Source organism: Gastrolobium bilobum, unplaced genomic scaffold, assembly GCF_033153095.1.
Source record: "Gastrolobium bilobum isolate Gb01-03AN ecotype WA unplaced genomic scaffold, APGP_CSIRO_Gbil_v1 utg24468, whole genome shotgun sequence".
NCBI classification, from domain to species: Eukaryota; Viridiplantae; Streptophyta; class Magnoliopsida; order Fabales; family Fabaceae; genus Gastrolobium; species Gastrolobium bilobum.
The window spans coordinates 353,051-370,504 of NW_026898146.1; the positions used below are offsets into that span (position 1 = coordinate 353,051).

Sequence of the window (17,454 nt, forward strand, 5' to 3'; positions counted from 1 at the left end):
TCCTGGTGACATACTCCTTGGCAGTCTGTTGAGTCATGAAGGTCACCACAGGCTCAGCATGGTTCTGTTTCAGCTGCTGTGAGTTGCAAGACTTCCATCCTTGGTGCTGCTTGGTCAGCTTTTAGGTTCTTCACTTCATTTATGAATGATGCCAGCTGGGCTTCCATGGCAGTTTGTTTATCCAGTTTTAGCATGTCTGGCTTCCTCACTGGATTCACCCTATCTATTGGCCATTGGAGACATCTTTCAGCAGTTCCTTCTATGATTTCCTACCTGGATTCAAGTGTTCCTATAAAAAAATATCCTCATGTAGCAAAATCTAAATGAGATTGAGAAGTATGGTCAAGTCCCTTATAAAATGATTGTAACACTCCCCAACTCTCTACCCCATGGTTTGGACATTTCCTGATGATGTCCTTGTATCTCTCTCATGCCTCATATAGATTCTCTCCATAAAACATTCTGAAGTTAGAGATTTCTGCTCTAACATCAGCTTGTCGAGACATGGGGAGAAACCTCTCTATGAATTTGTTAGAGAGCTCTTCCCATGTGTGGATTGATCCAGGGGTGAGAGTTTTCATCCATGTTTTTGCTTTTAAGCCCAAGGAGTGAGGAAACAACCTCATTCTCATGCTTTCTTGTGTCACACCCTCAGCTTTGAAATTATCACAAATATCTTGTAATGTGGTGAGGTGTGTGTAACGATCTTCCGCAGGGAGTCCATTGAAGATCCCTGCTTCCCTAATCATGTGAAACATGATAAGTTTCAGTTCAAAATTGGGTGCTACAGGAGGGAGGATGACTCTCCTGTCTGGTCTGTTCCTGAAAGGAGCAGCCAAAGTTATGAAATTTTGTTCAGGAGGAATATCTTCATTATTGTTATGATCAGCCATGTTTTCAAGAATTTCTTCCCTGAGATTCCTTATTCTTCTATGAAGAGTACGTTCTGGTTCAGGATCAAAGGGAAACTCAGGTACTTCACTGGAGTGGTTAGAGTCTGTTTCTGACTCTTCACTCATAAACCATAAACACAAATTATATATATATCAGATTTAGTGAAAATAAAATAAAAGTAAAGTCAAATATACAGGGTATGTATTAAAAACAGTAAATAAGAACAAAATTTAGTGTTGCTATCCCCGGCAACGGCGCCAAAAACTTGTTGGGTGGTTTGCTAATGGTGGAAAAAGATAAGTTCTAATGGTGGACGTTCCTCTGTTCTAAACAGAACACAGATTCGCTCCCTTACTTCCAACCCAAGTCGCAAGTGCACGCATCAAGTAATAAAGGGTGTATTAAGGCGCAGATTATCGTTCCCACGAGGATAGAACTCTAGATATTGTCTTATACTGTTTTATAAAGAATGAAAATGAAAAGAAAAGTTAGTGAATGAACTATCTGGTCAAACGTTCCTTACTTTCTTGACAACTTTCCTCAGGAACAGTAAGTTCAATCTGATGACAAACAATTGCTCTTTGCGTTATGTATGTGGTCCTTCCTGATTAGAAGAAGGTGAGATAATATTCATTGGAGTTTGATAGATAACAGTTTAAAATAAAGTATAAATATTTAAACAGAAATAACTATAATTAAGAGACAACAAGTGGATGGTTTTAAAACAGTTTAACAGAAGGAACAGATTCACTGCTCCATTCTTAAATAGCTATTTTCTCTACTCAAGACCTAGCATTTTTTGGCTTTGTCCCAGTTTTTTATCTGCCAACTCTGATTCCTCAGCTCATGGACTAGATGGCTCAAAAGTTTCCATATTCCTATGGCTCCCTTGACTCCAACATGTACTTAGTACAGAACCTTAAAATGGACGAGTTGGCCCCTTATTCCTAAGGTGACCAGCAGTGTTTTTGACATGACACTACATTCCCCTAATGGCTAAGCTGTCTGAAATCCCTTCCTTATGGAAGTTCCTTTCTCAGTATGTGTTCAATTTTCATTGATACACAATGAATATAGCTTACTTAGCCAAAGAAATACAAAAAGCTTCAGTCAAGAGTTTTGAAAATAGTTCTTTAAGAGTTTTGCAGTTTATCCGTTCCACAGATAGTTCAGCCCATGACTGATATTTGAAACATAATTATTCCAATCTGAAATCCCATAGACCCGAGATTCAGCTTAGAGATAACGAATGGAACGAAAAGAAGAAACATTTATATTAAATTAAAAGACAATTTACACAAAAGAAACAGAAAATGGAGAAGGATGGTTTGATGCTCGTGAGGAGTCTTAAGGGTTGATGCAGAGAAGAGAAGAGGGGTTGTCACTTAGTTACAGTTACAACTTAAATAAAACTAAGCTACTACTACTACTAGGTGATCTTCTTCCTTTAGGACTTCAATTCTTCCAGAATTCGATAGTGTTTTTGTGTGTGGGACGTCCTATTTATAGGGAGAAGAGGAGTGACAGTCTTGTAATTCCTTTGGAGCTGGTTCTTGCGTGAAAGGACGTGGCGGTGGCAATAGAGTGTAGAAGATGTGCAAATTGCTGGATGGGACAATGTTTGTTGATGATTAGCCGTTCTTTGCAGTTCTTCCCATGCCTTGCTCTCTTCTTTGGCCAATGAGAACTCTTGATTCTTTGCTCTTCACGTTTCCTGTGCTTAGTTGGTGCACCACCTCTGCTTTTCGAAGACTTTGTATCCATGTTTCCTGCAAAGTGTACAGAGGCATTAAATGAGTGGAGCAAGTGCATTAAATGCGTCTCAGTCTGTTCCTCTTTTAATATATTTTATGGAATCTGTCACCATACGTTCCCCCCACTGTATTTTTGTCACAAATGTGTAAAACAAGTGATTTTCATGCTGAAGTTGTGCATCAGATGAGGGAACATGCGGTATTTTGCCATCAAAATGGGCCTAGATGGGAACGAATTTACGTCTCATCAAGAAGCATCAGTTGAAGAAGAGAAGGAAGAAAAGGAAAAGGATACAATTGAAGTTGGCAAAAGCAATCCTGAAAAAGCCGAAAAGAAACTATTCAAGTGGGAGAAGAAAGCTCTAGAAAGACAGAACACGCCATTGGATCTCTCCCCATATGCTCAAATCCCATATCCTCAGAGATTAAAGAAAGATATTCAGAAGCAGTAGTATTCAAAGTTTCTAGACATATTCAGGAGGTTGCAGACCAACATTCCTTTTGCTGAAGCTTTAGAGAACATGCCCAACTATGCAAGGTTCATGAGGGATCTATTATCAAGGTAGTGTAAGTTGCAGGAATGTGAGACGGTGAATCTGACGGAGGAATGTAATGCTATCATCCAAAAGAAGTTACCTACCAAAGTCAAGGATCCAGGGAGATTCAGCATTCCATGCACTATAGGCAAAGTGGAAGTGGACAATGTTTTATGTGATCTTGGAGCTAGCATCAATGTCATGCCACTCTCCATGATGAAGAAGCTGGGGATTACCTGAAGTGAAGCCCACAAAGACGATAGTGCAACTGGCTGACCGCTCTTCAAAGCAAGCTTATGGCATCATTGAGGACATATTGGTAAAGGTAGACAAATTCATCATTCCTGTTGATTTTGTCATCCTTGACATTGAAGAAGATGCCACAATTCCTATGATTTTTGGAAGACCCTTCTTGGCAACTTCAGGAGCACTGATTGATGTACTTAAAGGTGAGTTGATCTTACGGGTAGACGGAGAGCAAACAATTTTCAAATTCTTTGACAAAGAAGTCCCCTCATCCGTAGCTCAACCGAAAGATCAACCGGAAGATCAAGTCTACTTTATTAGTGAAAAGAAAGGTGAAGAAGAACACAATGAGGAGTCTTCTCAAGAAAGTAAACCAAAAGTTAAGATGGAGAAGCCTAGTAGCAAAGGAAAACATGTAAAAGTCAAGTTCAAAGTTCCCGAGACTACTTTACCTCATCCATATGCAGAAGAGCACTACGGTAGAACACAATTTCTGAATGATGGAGCTTGGTTATCACCAAGCTCATCTTTGAGCCACCATGAAAGTAGATCAGATACGTCAGGCTTGTGACGTTAAACAAGCGCTAATGTGTAGGCAAACCCACACTTTACTGTTTTATTTTAATTTCACTATTTTAGTTATTTTTACTTTGAATTAAATAAAAAAAATACAAAAATATTGGAGAAGGTGTTGAGACTAATGGCTATCATTGAGTGAATTTTACAGGTGAAGAAAAGGGAACAAACAACAAGGGAGCGACTAGTTGTTTTTATTTCTCACACGATTTCTTTTTAGATTTAAATCTGTTGCCGAGGACAACAACATTTAAATCTGGGAATGGGGAACACGCGATTCATCTAAGCACAATTGAGTAAGCCAGAGGAACTTCATGAGCACACACAGAATATCTGGCTAAAACAGGGAACTATCTCAAATCTCTTCTCCTTTGCTTTAGCTTAATTCTTTTTGAATTGAATTTTTAATATTTAGTTGTTTTGAAAACCCCAAGCCATGGTTTTTGTGAAAATTTGGAACTTTTCTCAGTGCAAATAAATGGAAGATAGGCAGGAAATTTTAATCAGTAATTGATTCAGAGCATGATGATGCACTTACTTGAATTTTCATAATGAGCATCAATGTAATGATTTTCATGATTCATTGAATATTCTCTTAAGTCATGAATTTTTTTTTTTGAGATAAAGAATAGGGAAATTACTATGCATTCATAGCCGTGAGAATTTGATCTTATACAGAAAATTTTTATTGAGTGTGCATCCCACTGTATGAAAGACTCTAGAACTTGCTTTGTTTCTTGCTTGAATTGGTATGTGATATATTTTATGGATATGATTGAGGCATGTTCTTTCTTTAAACTAGATGGCCAAATAGCCAACCATTGGCTGATATTCCTTAGTTAAACCCCTTTGAGCCTACGCCTGCTTATTCTTTGAAAACCTATAAAGATGAATAAGCCACTTTTCATATAAATCCTCACCTTATTTGAGATTAATTTTCAGATTTGAATAGAGGAAAAGGTGTTAATTTTTTATGATATAAATTGTGATGTATGGAAGTAGAGAGAAAAAGGCAAAAGCCAAGGAAGTAAGGTTGGTTAGAAAGAAACAAAGAAAAGGAAAAATACTCCGAAAGCGAAAAAGAAAAGAAGTGAAAAGAAAGAAAGAAAAATTGTTCTAAGAAAAGAAAATAACAAACAAGAGAAGAGTTCAAAAGAAAAAGAAGAAGAATTGACTGAAAAGAAGAAAGAAAGTTGTTTACAAATTGTAAACGATTACATTTATTCCTCTTTGAATCCGAATTTTAATCTTGCAACTTATTCTCCAAATTTTTCCTTCCTTTAGCCAGGCCAAGTTATAACCCTAAGAAAGACCTCTTGATCTGTGAGATATGTCACAATACTATGGAGAGCGAGAATATAATCAAGCCTATGGTAGTGTTGATTCAGTAGGGATTCGAGTGAAACACCAACCCTCTAAACAATTGAGTGTGAGTGAATTGAAATCCTAGTGAGGGAGTGTTTCAGGAAAATTTTCTTATTCTTGATCTTAAGGAAGTTTGTTGCATATTTTTACTGATGAATTATGAATTTTGTTGATTGATGCATTAATTTTTAGAGTTTGAATGCTCTGTTATCATGTCTCTGTAAATTCCTTCCTGTCAAATTCCATGCTTCCTATTCCCTTAGTTTTATTCTGATTGATTGCTGAGGACAACAATATTCAAATCTGGGAATGTTTGATAAACCTTTGGTTTACCATGTTTTAAGGCTAAATTATACAAGAATTATGTAATAGAATGCATGGAATTCAAGGTTTTATAACATATAAGTCATAAGATAGGAAATTGAGCTGACGTTTTGATGTTATTAGCATTTTGAAGGTAAAACCACAAAGATTGGTGCTAAGAAGTGCTAAAGAAATCATGAAGAAGAAGTAGCGGCTCAATAAGGATCAAGGGAAGTCATAATCTTACAAGTTAAGAGCCAGAAGAGCATGCTCAAGCTCACAAGAGGACGCTCGAGCGCTTGAAAGCAGGAAAAACAGTCAAACTGAGCAAGTCAGGACGCTCAAGCGCCCAAGAAGACAAGAATTTAGCCTCGATGAGCACGCTCGAGCGCCCAGGATCACGCTCGAGCGCGCTCAGACAGGCAGAAACAACAATTTGAGGCATATTAGCACGCTCAAGCGGCCAAACAGCACGCTTGAGCGCCCAAGCACGTTCTAGACAGCAAAGATTCACCAAGATTTACTAAGATTTGCTGAGATTTTCTAATGGATACCGAATTTTGATATCCAGAATTCAAACGGAAACATATCAACCTTGATTCATGGAAGATTGAAGCAGGTTTATAACAAGATTCAAAGTCAAAAATTTGTCACCAATCTACAAGATCTTAGACGCAAAAGGAAGCAATTATAAAATCAATTACAAATCTGATACGGATATGGTGGGAGATGCAATGAAGGATGTGGCTTTGAAGATTATAAATAGGGAGCTGAGGGTCAGACCAATTCACCAATTCACAAGTCCAGAGAATTACATAGAGACCTGAAGGAGGAATCCTGTTGCGGAGCGCTGGAACACCGAGGAACTAAGTCAACATCACACCAATGGAGGCTTGAGGCTCTCTTATCTTTACTATTGTTTTTGAATTCAGTATGTTAGGCTAGATTTTTATGTAGTTAGGGGTAACCCAATTGAATCTTTATGTTTATGAATTAAATTGTCTCTGAATTCTTTTCTTTTTATAATTGAATAAATTTATCTGTCTTTAATCCTTTCTATGAGTTTTCTCCTTATAGAATGATTTTGGGGAATTGTACGACAATAGAGATGTTGGTGCATGAACTCTGTCTTGGTAAATTTATCATAATCCTTGTGATCTAGGGATAGACATAGGGTAATTGTGCAATCTTTAAATTCTTGATCTTAATGCATGTTTTTTTTGGGGAATAATCGGGGAACTAGAGTTCTTTCAAGATCACATAGATTTAGGGTAACAGGGAATTGAGCCCTAATTAATTTAGATAGAATTGATTGGCAATATATTAAGAAAAGATTCTTGACTCTTTAATTCACAACATATTGAGGAGATTGGGGGAAGTCGAAACCCTAACTACGCTTGTTTTTACATTATTTATCAATCAATCATCTTTTCAATTGTCTTTTTTAAAATTTCTTTAATAGTTTTTCATTACTTGTCTTTAATTTTTAAGTTCTTCAATTACAATTCTCTTCATCTAAATTATTGATTGTCCAACTAAAACGCGATTAGCGAACTAATGCTTGAAATTCTGATCCTCGTGGGAACGATCTCGTACTCCGGTACACTTTATTACTTTACGACTGGTGCACTTGCCGAGTCGCAACAAGCACATAGAGTTGTATTTTCTGACCTAGGATCATGTGCCAATCCTAAATATAGCCTCATTAAATTTTAAACACATTGTATTAGCACTAATAGCTACGCTTAGCATTTTAATCCGAAACTTAGGATTCTGAATCTAGCAATTTTTCTAAGAATGTCATATTTTTATTTTATTTTTCACAGCACTTTTCTGGTACGCGCTTTTACTTAGCCAGTATCAGTTCTGACACCAGTTCTCATTATTTTGACATGAAACTTGTTATACTAGTCCTATATATTATTCTAGTAATATATACCCACTTTTCATAATTTTCTGGGATACTTCTTCGGTATGCATTTATACTCTGAGGCAGAACCGCTATCTGCACTTTTCGTCAGAAAAGCGACTTTCAACATTATTAATCAATTACCATAATTATTTAAGTCTTCTCATAATTATTAGGGTCATTTATGAAATTATCTCATTAATCTCATAATGAATTGATTAAATTCCTAATTTAACGGTGCGGGTTCTTACAGTAATCGATTACCATGCATAGGGTAATCAATTACCACGTGGACAGAACACGAAATCTGCAAATTTTTCTGCATAATCTGTGGGTTCCATGGCTTCCAAGGGTCCAAGGTCCGATTTTTCATCAAATAGAAGTTCAAACCACATGATTAAACATAGATATACTCTATTTTACATGAATCATTTAGGTTCCCCTTTTTACTTCACAAAATAAATCATTTTCAAGAAAATACAAGAGGAATGGTTTATAGTTAATTGTGGACCTTTGAAAACAGAAAAATGGGGAAGCTTTGAGGACTTTAAAGATGCTCCAAGCTACTGACTTGGTGGTGCACGAAAATCACACTCAAAGGTAAGTCCTTTCTTTACAGAGTTTGGTTCTTGAAGCTCCCTAGAGTGTAATAATGGTTCACACACTCAAAACTCAAGTGGAGAGCCTCTCCTCTTATGCAAACAGAAGCCCAAACTCTCAAGATGTGGTTTTTCTCCCACAAAACTCAAGCTTTACAAGGAATGATGATGGTTCAAAGGCATAGGACTAGAGAAACATGGAGAAAGATGGCTTCTTGGCTAGGTTTCATGCAAAATGCTCAAGTCTTCATGAAGAATGGGAGGCGGCAGCCATGAAGATCAACCTTGGGGTTTGAAAACTGACACATGGGTTTGTGTCAATAGATATATATAAGTGCACTCACTTAAACTAACAGTATTAGTTTAATTAGTTTCGCTCTTTGTTTTACTCTAAAATTTTATATTCTTAACCTAGACATTTTTTAGGAATTTTTATATTTTTACATTGATTTTTCGATATACTTCTCCGATACACATTTTATACATAGCCGGTATTAGTTCTAACATCACTACTTATTATTTTTACTCCAAACTTGATATTCTTAACTTAGATATTTTTTTAAGAATATTTATATTTTTATTATAATTTTTCGGAATACTTCACCGGTACACTTTTATACCGCGAAGCAGAACCGGTATATGCACTTTTCATCATAAAAGTGACTTAAGCATTATTCGACCTTCTAGATAATTAATTTATCATAATTATGCATAATCTTTATTAAATCCATACTCCGACATCGACAAGATTATTTAATTAATTATTTAACGATGCAGGTTCTTAAATACGTGTTTGTCCCTAACACTTGAAATTTCATCGCAAACATAATTAACGATGGAATTAACCACAAACGAAATTATGTAAAAAAATCTCTCTTAGGTAATCACTTTTTGAAAAATAAAATAAAAATCGATCACAATTAGTAGGATTGGCAAAAACGAGCCAACTCGTCGGGTTGACTCGTAATTCGCCAAAAATAAGCCTGGTTGGGTTAGCATAAATAAGCTGCTAACCCAACCTGAGTCAACCCGGAAAAAAACGAGCTACGAAACAAACGGGCCAGCTCGCGGACTGTGGTTATTTTTTTAATTAAAAATAATAATATCAAAAATTGCCAAACCCGTATCCATCGTTCTCGCTTCGCACTTTCTTTCATCGTCAGTCTCAGTCGTCACTTTTTTTTTTTCTTCGCTGGTCTTCGCTGCCAGAGACTCAGACTCAGACTCAGAGTGCCAGGTAAACGACCTTTCCTCCCTACCCATTCTTTCTTTTCTTTATATTTTGGTTTTGTTTTTTTTTGTATGATTTGAATCGTGAGTGAGGATTTATGTGTTTTTACCCTTTTGGTTGACCTCATGCTATCTGAGTTTGTAGAACCATTATTCTGGAGTGTATGATCTTAAGTTTGAGAAAAAGAATAAGAGGATAAAATTCATTTAGTTAAAGCGACAAGAAAAATTTCTTCTTTCCTGCAATGGTTTGATCTGTTTTGTTTGTAAAGATCACAGACGTTATTGAGTTCGTTTATGGAACCCTGCTACAGGGTTAACATCTCAAGAGTGGCCATGTCTTGAACCTTATTATCAACGCGTTTGTCACCTACGCAGTGTGTTTGGTTTTGGATACGATGTTTCATCCGACACTTACAAGGTTGTAGCAGTTTTATATAGACATACTGAAACGACTTTGTACCGCATTTTTACTCTTATTTGTAATTGGTGAGTTCACCCCTTTACTCAATGTCTCAACTACATAAAATCCAAGCAGTTTATTTGAGTAGTTACCAGCTTGGCAAAGTTAATAACTCTCAATGGGTAATGGCTAGCTTTGAATGCTAATGGACTCACATAAAAATGCCCTCTTATCCTGCTCTGTTGCTTCACAAATTCATGAAGGTTTAGAATAATTGAAGTTGATACAGAATTATATCACCCCTTTTTTGAGCCGATTGTGTGAGTTTTCTTTGTTTTTGACAATTTACGTTTAATTTTAGGTTTGAATTGTTTATAATTTATTGCCGATGCTATTTAGCAATAGTTTGTGGTGGTTGTTTTGTCTTGATCCTATGATTGAGCATTTTACTTATCATTATATTACATTTTCATTTGATAGTTACTGATGCTACAAACTTGCATTGATGTGCAGACTTAGAAGACTCCTGTGTTTTATCATGTATATTTGGAATGTCAGTTATAACTTTTTTATTGCCGATGCTATTTAGCCACAATTGTTAGTCCTTGTTTGTGTTTTCTCTTTATGCAGCTATTGAATATTTTTCAATTTTCTGATCTTTGTTACATTTTCATATGTTCGTTAATGATGGTACCTACTTACATTCATCTCTGTTGCCACTTTGGTTTATCCAGTGTGGATAGGATTGTAACAATCTCTATCTAGCAAAGCATTTATCAACACTGAATTTGAATTAGTTGTACTTTGTCAATTTCTGTTAGATAGATATGTGAATTTTTTGAGGAAGAGGATCCATGAAAGTAGTACCAGACAATGGATATATCTTGCTTGTTCAACATGTTATTTTTCACTTCCATGCTTAAATTTAATTTGATAACTTTGTGTCTTCTGCTTCAAAACCTCATTTTTCCCATTGCTAATCTGTATTGTGGTTAATATCTCACAAATGGTTCTGTTTCTGTTAGTTGAGCAACCTTTTTTGAGCCAACCCGCTAACATTATTTAGAGCTAACCCGCGAGCTTTTTTTAAGCCAACCCACGAGCTTATTTTCGAGCCAACCCGCGAGCCAACCCTAACTCTGCTCAGGTCGGGCTGGATTGGGTTTTCTGGCTCGTTTTTTTTTCCGAGCCAACCCTAACCCAGCTTGTTTTTTTCGGGTTGAACACGAGTTGAGCCGGATTGACCCGTTTTGCCAACCCTAACAATTAGAGACAAAATAATATTCTTTTTAAACATTAAAACTCCCTCGCTGTGACATGTGAAGTACAGAATTTCTTCAACATTGATGGCTTAATACATGTTTACCATTTTTTAAGATAAATAATTTATTGCTTTTAAAAGTAGAGAGTTAGATAAACATATTAAAGTTCTATTGATATATATAGATAGCATCCATTTGTTTTTCTAGGTGCAGTACTTAACATACTTATTTTAGAAACGATAGCCATAACCTACTAAGAGGTACAACGAGGCAGCCAAACACATTGCTTAATTTCTCCACTAGCCATTAATGACCTAATTATTTGACTGGCACGGGTTGGAACCCATGTTGAAGAGTTGAATGCCAAACTTTGTCTATGTTCTGCATTGTGTATCCACACTCATGTTCACTCCATCCTTCCAAAGAGTGTACTATCCCAGCTATGCGCCATGCACTCATAACCCTCCTTGGCAACCAATCCTGCAATGTATGAATGATGTTTAAAGTTTTATCATTTGGGGTACTAACTATACTTATTAAATCTTCCTGGTAGAAATTCAAAAGGGTGATTGAATCAATACAACTTCACAAGTGAAAAGATGATTCGCACAAACCTCACAAGAATGAACATTTTCAATAGAACTGGGAGTTAGCATTGCTGGGGTGCAATGGTAGGAGCAATCCTTGCGGTATTTCTTTGGTGGGAATTGTGAGTATGGAATGAATAATGTTCCTTTGGGTGCCTTAAGCTGTTCCTCTTCAGTCAATCCATCTCCCACTAACCATGTCTATCCAGAAAAAAAAGATGAAATAAGAAACAACTTTATTTGACATTATTGACAAAATTGATTACATAAAAATGGGAATGAAGAAAAAGTACTTTTGTTTTCATACAATTTGTTACATTAAACTTACATGTGAACATTTTATCCTTATTTTTAAGGGTACTAGCGAGACCAATAATGAATATTCATACCTAAATATATGAGCAAAAGAAGACGGACTAGAATTAATTTCAACTTGAAAATGAAAGTAGGAAAATTTTGTTATAATACCCTCTGAGTGTAACTTTTTGAAATGATCAAATTAGTTTCAGAGCTCTTGAATGACTTTTTGAGCTTCACAAAATCATCCTCATGCATTGTAGCGACCTGAAACGTAGTTAATCATGTGATCAAAATTAAGATAGACCAGAGTTTATAATAAGCCTTCTTCCATGGATATTAAATCTATACAAATTTATACTAATAGGCTAACCTGAACCCCTTTTTTGCACAATGAGAAGGCAATAGCATAAGCAACCTTGGTGAGTTTTCCCCTAAGTAATACTTGAGTTGTTCCTTTTGGAATGCTGCTAAGAACAACAGCAACTGCAAGGCTACTACCATCTACTACCTTAACTTTTAGCTTTGGATGCTTACTAACATATAACCCTCCATACATGTTAAGCTCTTCCCCTTGATTCATGAGACCTAGGCTTAGCACTTTTACGCCTTTCCTGTCAGCATCCAATATTGCATCCTCAATCATTCTGTTGATAGGCCCCTTTTGCCATTCCAGATAATACTACAAAAAATTTCATTGACTAAGAAGTAAATATCAAAATTATACTTACACTTTTCTGAAATGATTAATCAATTAAATACATCAACATCATATTTTTCTCAAATTAATTGGGGTCGGTCGTGAATGAACTCAATTAGATATTAAGCATAAAAGATTAATATATATACAAGGGGTTAAAAAAATTAATGTAGAAAGTCAACCAACGAGTTTAGTTGTGATTAGTTGTGTAGATAAATTAACTTCATGCAATATTTATTAGGATTTTATAAAGGTATTATCAAATAAAAAGTCCAATAAATATAATTTTATTATAAATTTTACATAGTTATTAAAACACACAAAAATTTTATTAAAAGGAAAAATGGAATTTCAAAAGACAAATTACCTGTTCTCAACTATAATTATTAAAAAAAAAAAAAAAACTAACCTCAATAACGGTCTCCAACACTTATTTTTATATGATGTTAGTTAACCCTTAAAATACAATTAAAGCAAAAAACCCTAGACTACCAAAATGCATTAAATAAATAAATAAATAATCTTAAAACCGATTGAAACAATTCTAAAATGCCAAAAAACGACGCATGCACGAACGAATATATATTGATGCACATACATGATTCTAAGTCAACTTTATATGCATCAAAATATGTATGAAGAGGCATACCAAAAAAAAAATGTGTATGAAGAGAATTATGAAAAATATTAATATTTACTTGGACACTATACTTGGCTATTGCCCAAGTTTGCAGTTTGAGTTTGTCAAAACGGTTCCTCTCCACAATGAATGTACGACCATAGACCCATGTGAGCATCATGGACCACGCTGTCACAGGCCACATCAATCTAAGGTACCACTTTGACATGTAAGGTTTAGAAGCTAGGTGAGCAAATCCAAGCCTTAGATGATAGATGGATTCAGGCGTGGTGAGATGTGTTAGGTGCAAAACATCTGGGGTTTCTTCCTCTCGTTTTAGTGCTGAGTCATGTAATTGATCTGAAGCCTTGTCCATGGTGCCATAGATGTAGTCATAAAATGGCATAAATAGTGAGTAGTTTGTCCTAAACTGTGTATGATGCAAAGAGTGAAACCTGTCACATATTAGAGAATATTTTGTTAGGTTGTGTATATTAAATTAATAACGAGTGAAGTTAATTAATAAAACAATATATGATACAGTAAATCTAAATTAAAACAATATTTAAGTATTTTATAAAAGGTTCAGCAATAAAACTAGTAAATACGTATACATAAATAGACACAATATGTTTATCAACTTTTCAATTTTTTGGTACATTGGATGACAGTGTATCACTTTTTCTACTTTATCGTTATTTTATTTTTGTATTTGAAAAATATGTGTTTATTTTCCATTTATATCAAGGTAAACGAACACTGAAATTTAAAGACATGGTTTAAGATAATAACATGCTCATAAAATATATCCGTATCTATATACTATATATAACATAAAGTAAATTGTGTCGTAGACATTTATGATATTATATAAATCATTATCAAATATATATCATGTTATATAGCTATACGTACGATGGAGTGTACATGAGATACTTGAGAGGGGGAAAGATGATAAAGAGCCATTTTGGGACGAGCTCAAAGTTGCAGTGACCCATATTGTTCATAAAATCAATGTAAGTGAGATATCCAAGCATAGCCGTCAGAGAAGCTTTTTTTGTGAAGACTAAGGTTAATTTGGGTATTGCGAAGAGAGCGAAATATGATATGTGTTCAGCAAATGGATGGATGACAGCTGCACCAAGAAAACATGGTTACTAATTAAGGAAACAAGTGTATAAACTTAAAGAAAACTATATATAATTTTAAATAATATAAAGTTGTGTTATTTTAAGTGAGATAAAGAAATAAATCATTATAGAGAGAGTAAAAAATAAAAAATAAAAGTGTGGATCTCATTTCTTTATAAGAGTGAAATGACATAAATTATATCATTTACAAGGATAAACACTTTTTCCATAAACTTAATGGTGTCTTAGACAATTAATATTGCCCATGTGAAGAGTCTACTTTCATCGACTGATTTATGTTTTTCTATAATTAACATTATTTTTTTTGTCATAATAAAATATTTTTATGATTTTGAATCCGTTGCAGTTCTTTTAGGACTGCCGAGGGTCCATATAATTTATAAGATAATTCCTAACGTTTCCAAAAACAAAAAAAGTAACTTAATATCATAAAAATATTTAATTAATATATGCACACATATATATAGGGGAGGGTTATATTTATAAATATTTTATTTACAAACTCTCACAAACTATACTAGGTACTCTCGAAAGTATACTAGGTTACTCTAGTGTACTTCCAAGAGTATATAATATATTTTGTAAAAATTATAAATGAATCTTTTCCTATATATATATATGTATATATAAAAGTTGAAGGAAGAAATTCTAAGCATGCTCATCTAATAGGGTTTTTTGTAACTGGATATGAAAATGAAAATCTGGAATCAAATTTCGACTCTACCCCTCCTCTTTTCTAGAGGTGGTTTGTGTTTCTGAGTAGTATAAATATAATATTATTTTAATTTAAATATGAAAAAAAAGTTGAAAGCAAGAAATCCTAGCAATATCATAGGAAAAATTAAAATATATGTGAGATTTTTCAGATACAATTGAATATGTCCAATTATAAACTATACCTAAAATATGTGAAATCATTTTTCAGTAAAGTCCAATTTATCTGTCAATTTGAACCAGTTTCCACATGCACTCTTGCAGGGTCCTCCCTTAAGTAGTGTTTGATTGAAGTTTTTGGTTGAGATGCCCATCCATTTGATAAGAATTGATATTGTCTTTGTTTAGTAGACAGTTTATAAAAACTTAACCATCAATCTCTTTTGCCCAGCAGTTGAGAATCAAATGCAAAAATGCACAAATAACTGGGTAAGTGGGAAAAAGTTGACAAAAATTATGACAATACTACCCTCTTCTAACCCAATTTTTCTGATAATTTTTTTTTCATCCTAACAATGTTTTTTTAACTTTTCTACCAAACTTATTTTCCTACCGTATTCTTAGTAATTGCATTTACCTGGTAAAAAAAATATATCGGGACATTGACCAAACTCACACCCTTTTAATAAAAATTTACCGGATTGCCACCTCACGAATTTTTTTGTGCCAAAATATCACGTCACAATTCCATTGGTCTGACAAGAGGGAATGAATTAGACATGTGGCAGCGTCTGAATAGTCAACCATTATAGCTAAGCAGCCCAGCGCGAGTGACAGAATGATGACACGTGACAAAAGTACATGCATTCTCTGCAAAAGTACAAGATACCTGTACTTTTGTCACGTGTCAGCATTCTGTCATTCGCGCTGGGATGTTCAACTAGAATGATTGACCATTCAGACGCTGTCACGTGTTCAGTTCATTCCCGCTTATCAGACCAGCGGAATTGTGAGGTAGCATTTTGGCAAAAAAAATTTCTGTCGTGACAATCCAATAAATCTTTACTTATAAGATAGCAATATGGTCATTGTGTCAAATATATCCTATGTCAAACGTACCTTAAGTATTATAACAATGACAAGCATGCAGTACATTCATCAAATGCAAATAAATGAGGTTGTTAGGCTGCTATGAATTCTGTAAGCAAAAGCAATTAATTGGACTCACAAGTTATGGGTTCGGTAACAACGGAAGAATGGTGATGAGAATGGTAACGAGAGTACAGAAAGTGATGATGAAGTGCTCTATGTAACCAATAGTAAAGAAACTCCACTGGTCCCACATGAAGCAGTATTGTCATAATCACTCCATCAGTTCTCCACAATGGAAGACGTGACGCCCCAGGCAACGTATAGCTTGCCAAGTAGTATAAGAACCCATTGAACAATATTTGGTCATCCCTGTATCATCAAAACAAAAACAAAATAAATAGTGAATAAAACAATAACCGATATGAAGGGCAAGTTTGAATTATATTCTCAAAAAAGTATTTTGATTTTCAGAATAAAAAATAAAAAATCTGTTTAATAATGCCTGTTTAATAAAAATAGTTCTAAAAATTATAATTATTTTTTAATTTTTAAAATCAAATTTTAAAAAATATATCGAGTTATTTTTATTTTATGTTTTAATTTTTAACTTTAAAAATAAAAAATATAAAAAACACCTATTTATTAACTATTATACAAAATAATTTTAAGAAAAAAAATTAAAATACAATCAAACAATTTTTACATTTCGTCCTTATGTTCTCTGGCAAATATATATATATATATATATATATATATATATATATATATTTAACACCTTATTTGAGAGATATTAAATAAATAAAAATTAATAGTGTCACATGCTTACAAATCAGAGTTGTTGATCTTTTTTGATCTAATAACTTTCAAATGGGGTGTCAAGTTAAATTTTAATTTTGACATTGATGTCAAAGTATCTTATCATATATATATATATATATATATATATATATATATATATAATCCTTGATCTTTTTTTATCTAATGACTCTCATATGAGATATCAAATTTTAAATTTAACATTATTGATGTAAAATGATCGTGTCTCATTTCTGGTGTATAATGCAAATATTTTTCGGGCACAACCTGCTTACCACCGTCGGAGTATCTCTCACAAAACTTTCATGTTCTTGCGTTGTATGCTCACTTTACCAAATAGTACAGACTCCGTACACATGAAACTTTTACGAAGAGCGTAATTGAGAAGAGATTCTAATGTATGGTACAGATAGGAGTAAAAGATATTTCTAGAGTCAAGACATGTACGTACATTATTCACT

At 34.2% G+C, this 17,454-nt stretch overlaps 1 protein-coding gene and 1 non-coding gene across 3 annotated transcripts in view; one reads left to right on the forward strand and one right to left on the reverse strand.

The window, feature by feature from the left end:
• The first annotated feature begins 384 nt into the window (after positions 1 to 384).
• On the forward strand, positions 385 to 491 carry LOC133313220 (small nucleolar RNA R71). The gene has a single exon (XR_009751789.1). It is a non-coding gene; the product is annotated as a small nucleolar RNA R71 (small nucleolar RNA).
• Positions 492 to 2,990: 2,499 nt separating this feature from the next.
• The window catches only part of LOC133313208 (very-long-chain aldehyde decarbonylase CER1-like), an 82,633-nt gene continuing 68,169 nt past the window's right edge, over positions 2,991 to 17,454 (reverse strand). The window contains exons 3-10 of one of the 2 annotated variants that reach the window (XM_061514542.1): positions 16,314 to 16,546; positions 14,196 to 14,415; positions 13,360 to 13,735; positions 12,335 to 12,643; positions 12,133 to 12,228; positions 11,692 to 11,865; positions 11,411 to 11,557; positions 2,991 to 3,008 (exon numbers count right to left, since the gene is read on the reverse strand). In XM_061514542.1, the coding sequence (XP_061370526.1) occupies positions 2,991 to 3,008; positions 11,411 to 11,557; positions 11,692 to 11,865; positions 12,133 to 12,228; positions 12,335 to 12,643; positions 13,360 to 13,735; positions 14,196 to 14,415; positions 16,314 to 16,546 (1,573 nt within the window). Of the gene's footprint in view, positions 3,009 to 11,395; positions 11,558 to 11,691; positions 11,866 to 12,132; positions 12,229 to 12,334; positions 12,644 to 13,359; positions 13,736 to 14,195; positions 14,416 to 16,313; positions 16,547 to 17,454 lie in introns of those variants that run through there. The other variant, XM_061514541.1, reaches the window with a different exon arrangement.